Source organism: Bos javanicus, chromosome 7 (genome assembly GCF_032452875.1).
Source record: "Bos javanicus breed banteng chromosome 7, ARS-OSU_banteng_1.0, whole genome shotgun sequence".
In the NCBI taxonomy this organism is placed as follows: domain Eukaryota; kingdom Metazoa; phylum Chordata; class Mammalia; order Artiodactyla; family Bovidae; genus Bos; species Bos javanicus.
The window spans coordinates 44,745,305-44,762,436 of NC_083874.1; the positions used below are offsets into that span (position 1 = coordinate 44,745,305).

The 17,132-nt window shown below is 41.2% G+C and overlaps 1 protein-coding gene across 2 annotated transcripts in view; it reads right to left on the reverse strand.

Moving 5' to 3' along the window:
• The window catches only part of FSTL4 (follistatin like 4), a 453,162-nt gene that overhangs the window by 403,692 nt on the left and 32,338 nt on the right, over nt 1–17,132 (reverse strand). For both annotated transcript variants that reach the window (XM_061423485.1, XM_061423484.1), the window contains exon 3: nt 4,937–4,970. In XM_061423485.1, the coding sequence (XP_061279469.1) occupies nt 4,937–4,970 (34 nt within the window). The remainder of the gene's footprint in view (nt 1–4,936; nt 4,971–17,132) is intronic.

Below are 17,132 nucleotides of genomic sequence, written 5' to 3' on the forward strand. Positions count from 1 at the left end.
CAAAAGAAGTTAGGAGTTTATTAATCCGTTTCATCGAAGAGAGTCAGCCACTTTACATTATACCAAGATAGATTATGCAGGCAACCGAGAGACCCAGAAAACATCTGCTAAACAAAATCAAAATTAATGGTAAACATACTGCAATTCTTGATAGCTGAAGTTCACCCAGATGCAAAGAACTAAAAAGGGGCTATTAGAGGCAGCTGCCAATTAAGGGAATAATTCCAAGGGTTTTCACAAAGTGAGGCTCTAGTTACACACTCAGGACTGGCAGGTCATGTTTATATAGGAGATTTGCATTGCTAAGGAGACAGAGCCACCCTGCTTGTGTGACTGTCACTTCCCTCTCTTCTTCTGTGAAGACAGCAGCATCCCTCCTCTCAAGTCTCCCTCACAGCCCTGCTGGAAGCCACGACAGGCTGGTCTAGACGGCAATGTGTGAGTGAGCCATCGTAGGGAAGATGGGTAATGCAGTGTGACATTGGTGCCCACCCCCAAAACCCACAGTCTCTAATCACAGCACAGTCACAGACATCTGGAATAGCTTACTGATCACCCCATGCTCTAAGAGATGGCTGACAAGGGCTGAATTATCCGGGCCGCTTGCTCAGCTCACTCGAGTGTTCTCTCATGACTGTAATTCAGTGTGATGGGATCAGTTAGAGAAAAGCACCGGTTTGGGTAGATGGATCCCAGCAGTTATCATCAGCATCAGCCCTCAGAGTGGACATGGGAGTGTCTCGGTGAGGTGAGGTTGGCATCTTTTGTGGAAGCTTCAGAAAAAAAGTTGAAATTAAATTGTAGGTGACTAGAGGGAGGTGTAAAAATGCCTGCATTAGAGAGGCAATGAAGAAGCAGCCATCTGCCTTCCCTGTGCTGCTGGCAAAGGGGGGCCCAGGGCAAGAGGATGATGTAAGACTGCCCTGAAGGTGGAAGGAGGTACCAACTGGGGTACCAAGAGACATCCTCCCAAGGTTGCTGTCCTGCCACAATATTCTCTATCGCCCTCCAGGCTCCCCTGAGAGTCCTTCCCATAAATCTAAATTGGAAACAAAGCTCCCCTAGAAAGTTTTCTTCCAAGAGGCCCTCTCAGCTCTCTGGGCTTGGCAGTGATCATGTATGCTTAGAAATCCTTGGGTGATGAAGCGAGATCAAATCATCACCTGCCCATTAGAGAGAGGTTCAATGTCTCAGAGAGACATTGGTCCAGAGGGACCTTGGCCCAAAGGGCTCTTTATTCCTACTAAAACAAGCATGAGAAGGAAGGAGTCTAATGTAAGGTGCCATCTGCTCTGCTTATATCATGGGTTACAGAGAATTAAGGGAGATAAAGAACATGAAACTCTCAGAAAACTTCAGAATATCTAAGATACAATTAACATCTCACCACTCTCTCCACACACCACCTCTGGAAGACAGGCACATGCTGGGGCATGTCCTGGGCTCTGTCAAAGCAGTCCCTCTTTGTGGACTCTTTAGAGCAGGGCTTGCAAAGGGCACTGTGTGGAAGCCCAGCCAGAGATGATTAAAACCAAATCAAGATGCCATGGGGAACTAAGTTTGGGAAAGGCTGCATATTACACTCCCTTTTCAAAGTCCTATTTAACATCTTAACAACCTAAGAGATTCTGCAATAAAAATAACAACCAGCTTGATATTGAGTCCAGCATTTACCAAGTGTTTTATTTTCCTACGGCTGCTGTAGCAAAGTTCTATAAAGTAAGTGACTTAATGAGAGAAATCTGTTTTCTCCCAGTTCTGGAGGCTAGAAGTCAGAAATCAACGTGTTGGCATGACCACCCTCCCTTTGAAGGCTCTAGAGGAGGATTCTCTGTCGCTCCTTCCTAGCTTCTGCTGATTGTCAACAGCCCTTCATGTTGCTTGGCTTATGTACTCAGTCTACTCTGTGCCTCCTTTAGAACATGCCATTCTCCCTGTGTCTATGTCTAAATCTCTCTCCTCAAAAGGATCTCACTTATTGGATCATGGTCCATCCTATTCCAATATGACCTCATTGTAATTACACATTTGCCAGGACTATATTTTCAAGTAAGGTCACATTCACATATTCTGGGTTAGAACTTCAAAATATCTTCTTGGGAGACACAATCCAACCTATAATACCAAACCTATTTGAACGTGGAGCACTTTCATCAATGCATCAGCTGGGAATGTCTGGATATCCACAGAACACTTCCTATAAGTGCCTCTGTAGAACCAAATGATTCAGTGCCTCTTTTGTATATCACTGGGACAGGATCAGAGTGAAAAATACATATACAAGGCAATTTTTAAATTTGCACTTAATTGTTTGAAATGATTGTTGAGCCACTATAGGCCCCGGGCTAAGGCCTTGAGGAATTTAGGAGTGAAAGAGGGGAGGGTCTCAGCTCTCAGGAAATGAATGACTTACCAGGAGCCCTTAACTCCCAGGTAAAGCAGGGTAAGAAAAACTCTTCAGAAAGAGAGTTGGAAGGGATAGGAGAGAGGTGGGATTTCACAAGATGAGGGACAAAGAGCTGGCAGGCTGCAGGGACAACGCATGAGGCAAGAAAGCCGGGCTACAGCCTGAGAACCATGACAGCACTGGATGGGAGGAGCATGGGGCAACTAAGCCACAGAGCCCATCTGAGGCACGAGGTGCATTCGCGCCACCGTAATGATCTCCAACACACCTGACCTAGCCTGGACTCCGTTCCCACTGCTAATATCAGCTCCCTCACCTCTCACTCCACAGACTTAATCAAGAGCTTCCAAAAGTTACGAGTGTAAAGTTGCAATTGGTCATCCATGTGTAGCCATGAGTTGGAGCTGATATCCTGAGTCAGATGTTACATAAAAACAAAAATAGAAAATTATCTTAGGTTTTGTGGTCCAGAGGCTACCCCTCTAGACCTTTCCAGGATCTCCTGGGCCTGGTAAACTAGGCAGAAAAATTCAGAGGGTTAATTATCTGCTCCTCTTTCAGTGCCAGATCAAGTCAAAGCTAAGTGTTCATTGCTAGACAATAATGTCTTATTCGTGTTTGCAGGAATGTTTATTGAAATATTCACAGTGCTTCTACTACTTTTATACCCATATACATACACTGTTCTGGGCAAGATTAACAACCCTACTACCCAAGCCATTGAATCTCAGACTTAAAATACACTCAGAACTGACCTACAAGGTCCCACTCTTCCTTCCTTCCTGCCAGGTTATAAGCACTGACATTAAGGCACTGGGCTATCTCAGGAATTTTCAAACACTCAACTTTGACAGAAGCAAGCAAGAAACATCAGCTCACAGAAGGAAGAAAAATGTTTCTGTTATATCAAGACAAATTTACCAGTACAAACCCAAGGCATATGTTCCCAGTAAGCCAGTTATGAAAGATGCTGCTTCAAGAAAGAAGAAAGTTATGGGAAAATAGAGCACAGCCTAACCATGCCTTTGCTCACCCTGAGACATGTAGTCTTCTAGGAATTTGGAGTCTCAGGTACAATAAGGTCTTTTATGCCTCTGAGCAAAAATACACATGGTTTTCTCATATCCCAGCCTTACCATTTAAAGACATTTCTAACACAAGAACAGTAAGAGTCCAGAACAGTTAAGCTCATATGTGATTCCATAATGCAAATAGTGCTGTGCACCAAACAGTCACATGCACTCAGGAGTAGTGGAATGAATAGTATTCTAAACCAAAGTTCACGCCAACTTGTCTCCTAAAGGCTATTTTTCTCCAGGTTACATGGTCATAACATTGTGAACACAACTTTGAATCAGAAACAGGCCTTCCCTGCCCCACCCACCTTCATCCAGTACCATTCGATTTTGACGTCCAAATGATGTGGTTCAGCAGTTCAGAGGACGCTGAGCCCAAAACCAGAGACAATGGCGAATGAGAGTGAAAGCCAGAAAGTTTATCCTAGAGCTAGATTAACCAGATTATTTGTATCCAGGATTCCAGTACCGCAGACAGCGGCAAACAACTGGTTCTATGAACCCATGAGTATAGACAGTATGGAAAGTTTAAGTCTAGGGGCACACTTCAGTAACATGACCCTTCTGTGTTTTTCATTGTGTTGCATAAAATAAGAAGTAACCAAGAGGCAAGGTTTTTAGATTTGAAAATCAGTATGGTATTTTCTCACTTCTAATGATTGGTGCTCTTTTTGGAGACAATACCACCAAGAAGGAGGTGTGGTTATAGCTAAAACCAAAGGCCAGACCCCAGACCGAGAACTCACTTTGGTTCCTAACTTCATCCTCCCATCCCTGAAATACAGGGATGACTGGTGGTGATTTCCATAAATCATACAAAAGACAGTCTCTTATTAGAAACCAGGTACCACTGAAAGCAAGTAAGAGTAACTTCAATTTCCACTAAAAGATTTCAGAAATTACCATCCATATATATTTACCTCAGTAATCAGAAAACAAATGCACTAGAGGAACTCTGGCAGGGAAAATAAAACATGGTGGAATTGTTTTCAAAAGGAAAATTAATTACTTATATCTATTTCAGCTTAACTAAAGTCGTAAAAATCTAATCAGAAATATTTGTCACAGTGGCACCTTTTCCCAGTTATTGAAATACCTCAAACCATAAACAATTTTTTATTGTTGATGTAGTTTTCACCAGGTTAAATAATTATTTCAAACTTCACTCAGAAATGAGGCTTCTTTTGAGAGACTGCAAACATTATCATGAATGAGCCAGTTCCCTAGACCCCATCTCTGATACCTAAAGGTAGAGGACACAGTTGTTACAAGCAAACTTCGGCTTTCGCTCCTACAGTCCCTGAGGCAAGTGCCAAGCAGTCAGCACCCAGAACAGGTCACATGAAATTTCAAAGAACAGGCTGCCCACAGTCTGAAGATAATCTTAACTGTAACAAACTACATCCATATGCCCACAATGAGAATGAAGTGAGTATGAGTGCATCTTCCCTACCTTCTCTTCTTCTGACGTCAAGGCTTCTGGATTCCTGCAAGACAAGAAAGATTTGGTGTTTTTGAAGAATAACTCATATGTAGAAATACTTGCAAATACCTCACCTCTTGTTAGACATTCATTCACAGAAGGGTAAACAATCTCATAAACATAAGACATTCAGCAGTGTTGGGGCTCCTAAACTCTCAACATATACATACACATCTGTAAATGTAAACCACTTGCTGCTTTGCTGGCTTAAGCAAACATAGTGTTAATCATGCAGTTTTTAATGAGCACACCCAACTCTCATGGTCTTCCTTATATGGAAACTGGGCTGGTTCCAATTGTTAGGAAATCCCTTGTTTTAAGTTGAATTCCCACCCTTGACCTAGACTGCAAGTGTTTGTAGGGAAAACATAAGTAGACAGGAGCCAGAATGACGTGAGCAACAGCAGGCTGTGATTTGTGGTGCCATGGGAAAGACCATTATTGTTCCTGTGCAGGCCACTGGCATGATCTGCTGATTGACTATGCTCCTCAATAGTTTCCAAAGCGTGGGAAACTATGGACAATTTGGATAGCCACTCCATGCCACTGGACTAGAGTAAGCCTTGGCTCTTCTTAATTCAATCTCATCTTCCTGCAATGTGCAGAGCAATAAGCAAAGTGTTTCAGAAATTACATAGGTTAAAGACAGAGTCCTTGAATTGAAGGTATTTACAGTTGAACAGAAGGGTACAGAACAAACACAAATTACTGAGAAATAAAGAGGAGATTTTGCCTTGATGAATACCAATATGTTCACAATCAAATGAAAAATGTAAGGAAAAAAAAAAAGGTTTTTTAAATAACCTTTGCAAATAGCACAGAAGAATGGGCAGGCTTTCAGATAGAAATATGGGAGGGAGGGTGTACCAGGAAGAGAGAATAGCTTAAGAAAAGGCCAAAAAGTACAAGGCATGGTCAGGCAGCAGGAAAAGGCCCAGTGAGAAGTAATGCAGGGAAAGGCTGAAATCTATTGTGGTTTCATGACTAGTAAAAAGCATCTACAATCTGTTATAAATGACCCAGTTACGATAAAGAGCCTAATATTGAGATTAAGGTGAAAATCCATGCTTAGCATTAGCATGTCTTTCATACCTTAGCATTCTCGTTTAGCATTCTTACGGGGCGAGGAAGGGGGAGCCAATATTAGGAAGGAAACTTGAGGAGGCACTGAAAAGATTGTCCTGTCTTGCCTAAATTACACTTTCTGACTGCCATCTCTGTAATGAGTCAAAAGGCCAAGTGGAGACCAATGGAAGACCATGTCACAGGCCAGCAGCATACCAGCAGGCACAATTATCCAAACAGGCTTCCCAAATGCTGGTTCTTCATAAGCTCAAGGGTCAAAAGAGGGAGCCTGGAGAACAATAACTGGAACAGAGCTGCTGCCACAAGCACATCATGCACTAAGGAAACCCAGCTTCTACACTGCTGCTCAGACTCTGCTCTAGGGGCTGGCACCTCCCTCCTGGAAGGAACTAGTATTTGTGGAACAGGAAATCAACCGTTATAGCTCGAGAAAAAAACCTTATGGGAATTTTACTGTAATTGCATAAAATGTATAAATTACCTTAGGGTACGTTGATCTCTGTATAACATATCTCCTTATTTAACATGGTATTTTTAATAATTTGTTCAAGTCTATTTTTATTTCTTTCAAGAGTATAATTTTCCTGTATATATTCTGAAAATGTCTTTATTACATACCTTTCGTTATCATAAATGGAATTTGTCTTTCATTATATCTTATAACTGTTTCTTATTTGTATATTTGACAGCAATTGAGGTTTACATATTGATATAACCAACCACTTGACTGAATTTCTTATTGTTTGTAATAGGTTTCAAATGATTCTTTTGGCATCTCAATTTGTTGATTTATACAATATGCAAATAGCAATGATTTTCTTTCTTTCTTCCAGTTTCTATTGTTGCTTACTCTAGTCTTATTCTTACAGCTAATTCTTTCTCTAATGTTAAGAATTTTGAACATAGTGAACATCCTGGTCTTCTTTCTGATTTTAAGAAGAAAACCTGAAGTGTTTCCCAATCAAGTAAAATGCTGGCTTTTGGCCCAGATATGTTTATCATATTAGTGAAATCTATGCATATTTTATAGACTTTTTAAAATAAATTTATGTTCTAGCTTGTCCCCTTACTTGCTTATTTATTGGCTCTTTCCCTCCACTGGAATGTGAGTTGGGATGGTGCCAACATCTTTCTCACTCTTGCATTTTCAGTGTTATTTATAATAGGGCAGATGCTCAATATATATTTGTTGAATGAAAATAAAATAAATGTGTGTTGACTTTAACCAAATACTTTTTCTGCATTTATGGAGGTATCCTATGATTTTTTCTCCTCAGCTCTATTAATTCGATGGCTTATCTAGTAGATTTCATAGTAGTCAATTATATCTATATTTATGGAGTAAGCTTTTCTTAATCATGATGTGTTTTTTAAAAAATATGCTGCTAGATATTGTTCACTATGATTTTAAACACATTTTTGCATTAGTATTCATAAATGAGATTAAGCTATAATTTTAGGTGTCATTTTTCTGTTTCAGGAATTAAAATTATATCAGTTTCATATACTGGATTTGGAAGTTTCCCTTTTATTATGCACTGGAATAGTTTAAATAAAAGTGGAGTTATCTGACCTTTAAGGTTTCTGCAACTTTCTTTCTCAGATATTTATTAAAAAGTAGAAGTAGAGGGTCATAGAGGTTAAAATTTGTCCAAGTTCTCACATTTTGGTCAATGGACAGCTGGGATTTAAATTCCAAAGTCTAATTACAAAGCTTATGCACAAAACATTCTAACTCCAGTCAATTAATAGTGTGAAAATTAGACGAGATAGACCTCTGCTTAGGACCATGAAAGAGTAGCTTGTATTAGGCCAATCCTTCTAATAACAACTACAAAAATTGGATAAATAACAACAACAACAAAAGTTTTTGAAGGCATGTGAGAGCAACAAAGGCAGACAGAACTTAGCCAATATTTGGAGAGAAGTAAAGGCTTTGGTGGAGAGCCCCATATTTACTGCCAGATTTTCCCTTTGGGGAATTTGTGGTTTTTCAGACAGGCCAAAGTAATGTTTTGGGGCTTAAAGTAGCCTCACTGAGTTGGGAGATACCTGAGTTGAGGCTACAAAAGCAACTAAAACTTGAGGGTCTGCAATCCTAGAAAATGGAATCAGAAAGAAATGAACTCAATAATTTGCCCAGCCTCCTCTTGAGTTATATTATTATGCTTGAATTGGATATATAAAGAACATGAGGTTGAGAAATAAGCAAAAAATTTGCCTCAAACAAACTAAAAAGTAAACTAAAACACTAAAAACAGATTTTGACAGTATCATGGTGCTCAGAAGACAAAAATTAAGCTCTCAAAGGAACAATGGTCCTGGTAATTGCAGCTGACTTTCAGTTAAAATCATATATTCTCAAAGAACTTCTGTTCCTGAGTAGATCAAGATGATCTGCCAGTGTTCCGTATCTAACAAATAAAAGTAAGTCCTCTCTGAGAGACAATAAAGTAATCCAAACACCATATAATTTTTCATAGTTTTGACCTAAAACTAATAAATTGTTAGCTATCTCTCCAGAATAAAAAAGGGGGGGCATTATTCAGGATGAAAACAGAGTTGAAATTCAGGGTCTACAGCCATGATGAGCCATGTGCAAGTACCCACACGGCAAAGGAAGAAAAATTCTTTTATAGAGGTAAAAAGTATTGATAAATTGAGAGGGTAATAGTAAATATAGAGTTAATGGCTTTTCATTGGCTAGGTTGTTGCGAGGAAATGAAAGGAGCCTTTCTTTTCCCTTTTGAATTCTGCTCTTGTCACAGCATATGAGAACTCTCCCTTCTTGTCTCCCAGCTCTATTTAATTGAGGCTTTTGTTTATTAATTTTTTTACCAATACATAATGTCCAGCATCCAAACCAAAATTACTAGGCATGATGGGAAACAGTATCATGTTTCCCATCATGATACTGTTGATGTTTAGTCATCCCATGAATGACTAAAATTCAATAAAACAGACAGCATAAACTGATCCACAGGTTATCCAGAGTTTAGAATTATCAGACACAAGCTCTAGAATAAGTATGACTAATATGTTCAGGAAAACAGAAGATGCTGAATTTCACCATAAAATTGAAATTAAAATAAGAATCAAATGGAAATCCTAGAACTAAAAAATCAATGACTGTCAGATTCAACAGGAATCTAATAGAAGACTAAACACAATTAAACAGAGGATTAATAAGCCAGAGCCTAGGTCAGTAGAAAATAACCAGACTGAAGCTCTGAAAGGAAATAATAAAGAGTAGAAAACACAGGAAAGTATGAGAGACATTTTGGAGAATGGTGAGAAGTTCTAACAAGTATGTAATTGAAGTATCAGATAGAGGAAATTAGGCAGAATCAATATTTGAAGAGAGATGCTTGAAAAATTTCCAAAATTGATGAAAGACATCAATCCAAAGATTTAGAAATCTCTAGAAACTCTAATCAAGATAAATACAATGAACACCATAACTAGGTCCTCAGGAAAATATAGTTGAATATTCAAGGACAAAAAGAAAAATCTTTAAAATAGCCAGAGAGTGGGTGGTGGAGGTGGAGGGCACATCACCTACAAAGATTGGATAGCCAACTTTACAGGAGAAAATAACAGAACCAGAAGAGGAGCTACAATCCTAGAAAAGGGAATCAGAAAGAAATGAACTCAATAATCTGCACAGCCTCCTCTTGAGTTACATTATTATGCTTGAATTGGATACATAAATTCAGTGACATCTTTAAATGACAGATGAATCGACATCTTTAAGTGACAGATGAAACGACATCTTTAAATTTCTGGAAAACTTTGAATTCTATACCCACTGAAAGGATATTCATAGGGTAAAATAAAGATATATCTAGACAGACAAAAACTGAGAGAATACATTGTCAGCAGATTAATACTAAGAGCAATACAGGGAAACACTCTGCACAAAAGGAAAGTGTTTTCAGATGAATGCATAGTTGTCCAAGAAGTAATAAAGAACAGGAAGAGTTAAAAAATGAACAAATCTAGTTCTGTCTGTTTAACACAACAACAATAACGCTCTCTAAGTTAATACTATTTACAGGACTAAAATGAATGATGATATGATCACAAATTCAGGAGGTCAAATGGAATTTAAGTATTACAATCCTATTAATATCTAAAAAATGGTAAAACCAATGTTATAAGGTCAAAGGAGTGGGATTACAAAAGACTAACTCCCCAAAAAAAGACAAGAGAAAAGGGGGAAGAGGAATAAAAAGAGAGAGGAATACATTAGATTTATAATGATAAAAGAACAATTTAATAGGAATTAATAGCAATTCTAAACTTGTACACACCTAACTACATAGTCTAGAGGGGTGGGATGTGGGGAAGGGGATGTGAGAGAGGTTCAAGAAGGAGGGGATATATGTATACTTATAGCTGATTCACGTTGTACAGCAAAAACAACATTGTAAAGTGATTATACTCCAATTTAAAAAATAAATTTTTAAAAAAGATGGTTTCTGGGGGTACTGGGAATGTTCTAAATTACAATCTTGGTGGTAGTCACTTGGGTGTGTTCAATTTGTAAAAATTAATGGAGTTCTATTCTACATTTGAGATGTATACACTTTCCAGTATGTTTGATACATGTCAATCAAAAATTTTAAAAATATTAGGTCAAAGTACTCATAGTACACAGCACAGATTTGTTGAAGAAGGGGAATAAATCACATGCCCTAACTTACAGATGAGGGTGGTTCTACAGGAGGAAAGGCTACAGCATGCTCAATTGTCACAGGGCAGCAAGTGGCCAGGCTCAAGTCTTGGAAATCCTACCACCATGCTCTGCTGTGTGTGCTAAGTCACTTCAGTCATGTCTGACTCTTTGCAGCCCCATGCACTGTGGCCTGTGGCCCACCAGGCTCCTCTGCCCATGGGATTCTCCAGGCAAGAATATTGGAGTAGGTTGCCACATCCTCCTCTAGCAGATCTTCCCAACCCAGGGATCGAACCCACAGCTCCTACAGCTCCTGCACTGCGAGTGGATTCTTTACCACTGAGCCACCTGGGGAGCCCAGTGTATTCTGCTGCCTCAAAGTAAATACTCAGTGAATATTCTGGAAACAAGTGACAGGAACTAAAAGATGGAACTCTGAAGTCAGACGGATCTGGGCTGGATCCTGGCTTATTCCTGATGGCCACGGCCCTGCCACCTTTGATTAATTATCTCACCTTTCTGAGCCTCAGTTTGTTCATCTGTGAAATAAGGGTAGGAATGGTGTCTTCTTCATAGAGTTGTTAGGAGGATTAAGTGACATATATAAGCCTGTAGCACACACAGTATGGTGGCTGGCATACAGTAGTCCTGAAATGGTGGCCATCACCATCTTTACTGCCATTAATGAAGACAACAAAGGTGGAGAAATAGTAAGATCACTTGGGGGAGGGCAATGAGTGCAATTTCTCCGTCAATTATTGTGGCTCAATCAGAATGTCTTTCCAGTACTTGAAAAAGTACTCCCCCAAAACCTGTACCAGAACTGAACAGAAGAGAATTCACTGACAGAAGTGACACCAAGACCCTGAATGCTTTGCTTAAGGAAGAAATTATCTGCTGCAGAAGCTTCAAACCAGATGGTTATAAATGAGAGTTAGCACATGGGCATTATTTAACGACTGAATTTCTTTAACTAAAAATCTAATTTTATTATGGTATAAATCACACTTTCTTGAAGTAGGGAATTAATTTTAGATTTTGCATTTAGTGTTCATAACCTTTCCACGAATTTGACAGCCAAATCATTTAAAACGTCATTTAACCAATACAATACAACAGCTTTATTCCTCATTGTTCCCTTCCTGAATCCATTATCTTTCACTATAACGTAGGGGAACTTAAAGTAAAAAATTACCATCCCATAAAGCTGTATTTTATTGTGCAGTTGAACTGCATAATCTTTATTTTTGAATCAATATAATGTGAGTGCTGAGTAATATTTTTCATAATCCAAAAATCTATTACAGATTCTCAGCTACCAAAAACGTAGTTTGCAAGCTGCTGAAAGAGGACAAATGAAGATCCTCAGATTCTGTGCCTGGATCCTTTACATCCATCTTAGGCAGTACTCACGATCTTAGGCTGTATGTGAGGCTCAGGAAAAGAAGGGTGGACCTTGGCCCCAAATCAAATGCACCCCTCCTTGGCCATGAATCCAGTCATCCTTGGTTAGAGAATAAGTCTCAATTTATCACTCAAAATGTTATGGGATTCAGTGGCTTCTGGGAAAATGTTGGCTCTGTGAGTTAGCCAAGTGGGAATCAAAATATCCACTGCTCAGAAGAGGAAGCCATGGAATCATGAAGCTGAATGAAGCTTGATGTGGCCAGGGTTTTGCAGACGAAGCAGAGGTGAGTCTTGTGCAGACGGGGCTGAGTGCATCTGAGGGCTGGGCAGCTGCAGGCTCTCAGCCCTGCCAGTGTCCTGGTGGTGAGCCCATGACTGGCAGCACCTCAGTCCAGCATCAGGGGAGCTGAGGAAGCCCCCTGCTTCAGAGTTCCTCAGGCTCCTACTGCCTGGAAAAGCTATAAATTGTGCTCAATTTATAAATCACTCGGTACAGTTGGGATGCAAGCTTTGCTAACGGCACTCATCACTACTGAAATACTGACATCTAAATTCTAAGGTTTTCATGTCTGAGATGCTTTTAACACTAATGCTTCTTTAACAACCTTTCTTACAATCTTTCATTTATTCATTTGAATTTTAAAACCTTGACTCTTAACAACTTTGATTTTTGCTAGCAGGACACCACTCTGCAACTAAAGCCACATGGACAGGTAGAACACAGTGAAATAAAGGGATGCCTTATGTAGCATATATTCGATCACTGCCTCCCGCTTACTGAGCATACAACAAGCATCTGGTACGCTTTATCTCACTTCTATTGTTCAGGTAAAGGCAGAAGGAAAACCTTCTGTTAGATTTGTTGTTAGATTTGCCAGAGCATCACGTCAGGGCCTTCGAAGCTGGATGAAGACAGAATTAGGGGATTAACCCTAAACTCAAGAGCCAGCTTGAGAGCCAAGGTGAATAATCCCGCTAACAACAGGATTTCCTGGAGGATGTAGAGGGGATGTCTGAACGTGAGCTTTCTCCTCCAGTCATGTGGAGCCCACGGCAGGAGCTCGAGGAAACTATCACCTAGGAGGTGCCTGCTCCTAAGGAATGCCACCTTGTCAAGGGGTCAGAACTCATCTCCTACCTCCCTGAGAACAGCGCCATGTGCTAGGAGCCCTCTGATAGAGTGGTGTGTCCTCTGAGGTAGACTGCCTTAGAGGTAGGAAGGGCACAGCTGATCATCCTACACCTCGGGATGCTGGGAGAGCAGAGGGAGCTGGGCACAGGCATGGTTGTTCCCCTTCTCAGCCCACAGGCTTCCCAATCCAGTGACGCCTCCCCGGCCTCTATCAGGAAACCAGGCATGGAATGGGTGGGGAGTATGACCACACAGGCAATGAAAAGACCTTCTCCACATTTCAGGGCTGAAACGTGGACCCCATACAGTGAGCAAGTTCTGTGTCCCCTCTACTTCCTGTCCAACAATAAGTGGACCAGTGTGAGCAAACGTGTTTACACAGGACCCAAGTGTTTATTGGAGGTTTATCAAAACAAATGGAAGAGACCATGCATGGATAATTTTGAAAAAATATCACAGGAATCTCTTTATGATTAAGCTATAGGCATCTTTTTTTTTTTTAAGTCATTGATATGAACCCACCAATAGCCTCCCTGTGGGGAACACTTGTGAGGAACATCAATTTCCTTATGTCTATGGAGGAGATGGAAACAGGCCCCTCATAGCCACCAGGGGGTCCGAGCAGCCTGTTATTAGTAAGCGCAGCAGCAGCCGCAGCGCTGAGGGAGCTGCCCAGACACCTGCCACTCCAGCTTCCCCATCTGGAGTGGCATCCCCATCGAATGGACAGATCAGACTGCCCACACAGGACGGATTTAGGTGACAATTCAGAAACACAGGCAGAATCCCTCAGGCAGTGCTGCTCAGTGCTTTCTGATGGGGAACATAGAGGGGCTGCATTGGAGGGAAGCTGTGATGCTCTAAAAAGAAAAGTATTAATGGTGATTATGAGACACCACAGAGAAAAGAAAGAATGAGAATATGTGCCAGGCCTTCAGAAATTCAGGTGACGTGGATGTTAAATTTCTTGTTTCTAGAAGCAAAGAATGAATAGATTTATCATATGAGGATTTAGGGATTTTAAATTCTCAGGATTACTTAAAGCTATATATTAAAGGTTATTCATTTACAATCAAAAAAAAAAAAAAGTTGGCTCTGGATTTAAAATTGTCTTCTGCAGTGAATCTACCAAAGTGACAGTATAAGTAAACATTAAGTTACATTTGATGCAATAAATGTCAATGACAAATAGATCAGTCCAACTTGTTAAACACCATCACCTGCACACAGCCGGATGAAAAGACTAAGGAGAAAAGAGGGCACTTTCCAGCTTCATCTCTCTGACAACCCAACAAATTAAAAACTGATTAAGTTTTTTATTTAGAAAAGTATAGCACAGTATCATTTCTGCTTGAGGACAAGCAATCCCCACGCAGGTCTCTTCTAAGAGTTAGCAGCATGGGGCTCTAACTCAGCACCCCAGGGACCACCCATCAACTAACAGTCATCCTCTCCAGGGACACCAGACAGGCTCGACAAAGCCCAGCCCACCACGCAGAACTGACGAACTGCAACGTGCCACGGCCACACAGGACTGCCATGAACTAGGACAACATCTATCTCCCCACAGCCTGCATCTCATTCCTCTTTCATCCCACCGCAGGGTCTGGCCTGTCACAGACCCTCAACAGATGGATTGCGAGGAAGAAGTCAGTTTTTTTCAAGGTCTCCTGAGGACAGTATGGGGTTAGTGAGGGTCTCCTCTGGGCTCATAGAACACACTGACTGCCCTGAAGTCTGACTTTCCATATTTTCCATTTTTAGCCAAGTTTCCACAGGATCAGGGACAGCTAAGTATGCCTTCCTTACTCTGGGAGGTTTCACACCCACCAGCTGCCCTATCCTGTGCTCTAGTCATCCGTGAGCCACAAGATGATCAGGACCATGTTTCAGGGGTTCGGGGAGGACAGGTGGCCTCTGGGAAAGGGACAGTAGTTTATGTTTTAATTATTCATTATCCTGTCCAGGTACCACCCAATAGATAATGTAATTTAACATCAACCTGTTTCATATGATATTAAAACCTGCTACTTTTTTTCTTCTGCCAGCTACAAGCCCACAATGAGGTTTGAAACGTGTCTGAATGTGTCTTAAAAAGTAAGAGACAAAAGAAGGAAAACGGCTGCCCTCTGGTAGAGTTCTCTATTTTTCATTCTTGTTTTTACACATGGAGTGGGGGTGGGTCACAGATAGAGATTATCTGACTTAAAGATGCAGAAAGTTACAGAGCCACAGTGGGGCTCGTTTTTCCACCCACAAACCACACAGTATTTATTGAATAATAAATGTGTAGCACACAATCCAGCTATATTTTTTTTTACGCTCGTTCATTTTTTCATTTGGCAACTTCTGTCACATTAGCTGAGTAGCCTGGAAGTGGTCTGTTGCCTGTTTTCTAAAAGGCTCTTCCATCACTACCTGCATCACTCACAGTCTTAAGAGTTTCAGAGTTTCCTTTAGAGAGTAGCTACAATTTGCCTGGCAGACCACACTGAGACTGGTAATTGGCTGCTTGTCCCTCCCATTTGAGCCTAAGTCTGCAGCCCAGACAAACTGCTTTACGGGCACAAGTAGGAAAGAGAAAAAGGCAGGTAACAGGTGAGAAGGTGAGCACATGAATGACAGGCACACTCACTTCCTCCAAAAGAAACAGTGCAAACCCCTCAGTCCAAGGGCCACAACCAGTCTCTCATCTTGCCCAGAAACAACCCCCTCCTCCCTAGTCCTCCTGCCTGGCCAGTGGCCCTTCTGCCCCCCTGGGGCATAAACCCTACCTCCTCATTTATCACTTTCTGCTTCGGCAGGCTCATCCTTGCAATTTTTGTCAGGCCTTATCTTGCCATTCCCACCACCTTGATTCTCCCTGACACATACAGCCCCTCACCCAGCACTCCCAGCAGAGCTCCTGGTAATTCTCCTGCCCAGTTCATTTATTCTTACCTTCATCTGTCCATGTATTTGTTCATTCAGTAAATACTGACTGATCTGGGGACACAGCAATGCCAAGACAGCCACAACTCTTGTCCCCATGAGGCTTATGATCTCACACAGAGAGACAGACAACAAACAAGCAAATACAATGTACAGAACATGTCTCAGTAAGAAGTGCCACGGTCATAGACAAAGCAGGGAAGGGAAACCAGGACAGAGGTTTTCTACTTGTGACAAGGAGGGCCCCTCCAGGGGCTGCATTGATTACAGACCTGTCCCCTGCTCCCTGCTGTGCACAGCACGACCTTCCCCTGCTCAGAACCATTTTGTCATTCCTTCAAGCCACCACAGAAAGGGAAGAGGAACTAAAGAGCCTCTTGATGAAAGTGAAAGAGGAGAGTGAAAAAGCTGGCTTAAAGCTCAACATTCAGAAAACGAAGATCATGGCATCCGGTCCCATCACGTCATGGCAAACAGATGGGGAAACAGTGGAAACAGTGTCAGACTTTATTTGGGGGGCTCCAAAATCACTGCAGATGGAGACTGCAGCCATGAAATTAAAAGACACTTCCTCTTTGGAAGAAAAGTTATGACCAACCTAGATAGCATATTAAAAAGCAGAGACATTACTTCGCCAACAAAGGTCCGTCTAGTCAAGGCTATGGTTTTTCCAGTGGTCATGTATGGATGTGAGAGTTGGACTATAAAGAAAGCTGAGTGCCGAAGAATTGATGTTTTTGAACTGTGGTGTTGGAGAAGAGTCTTGAGAGCCCCTTGAACTGCAAGGAGATCCAACCAGTCCATCCTAAAGGAAATCAGTCCTGGGTGTTCATTGGAAGGACTGATGTAGAAGCTGAAACTCCAATACTTTGGCCACTTGATGTCAGGAACTGACTCATTTGAAAAGACCCTGATGCTGGGAAACATTGAAG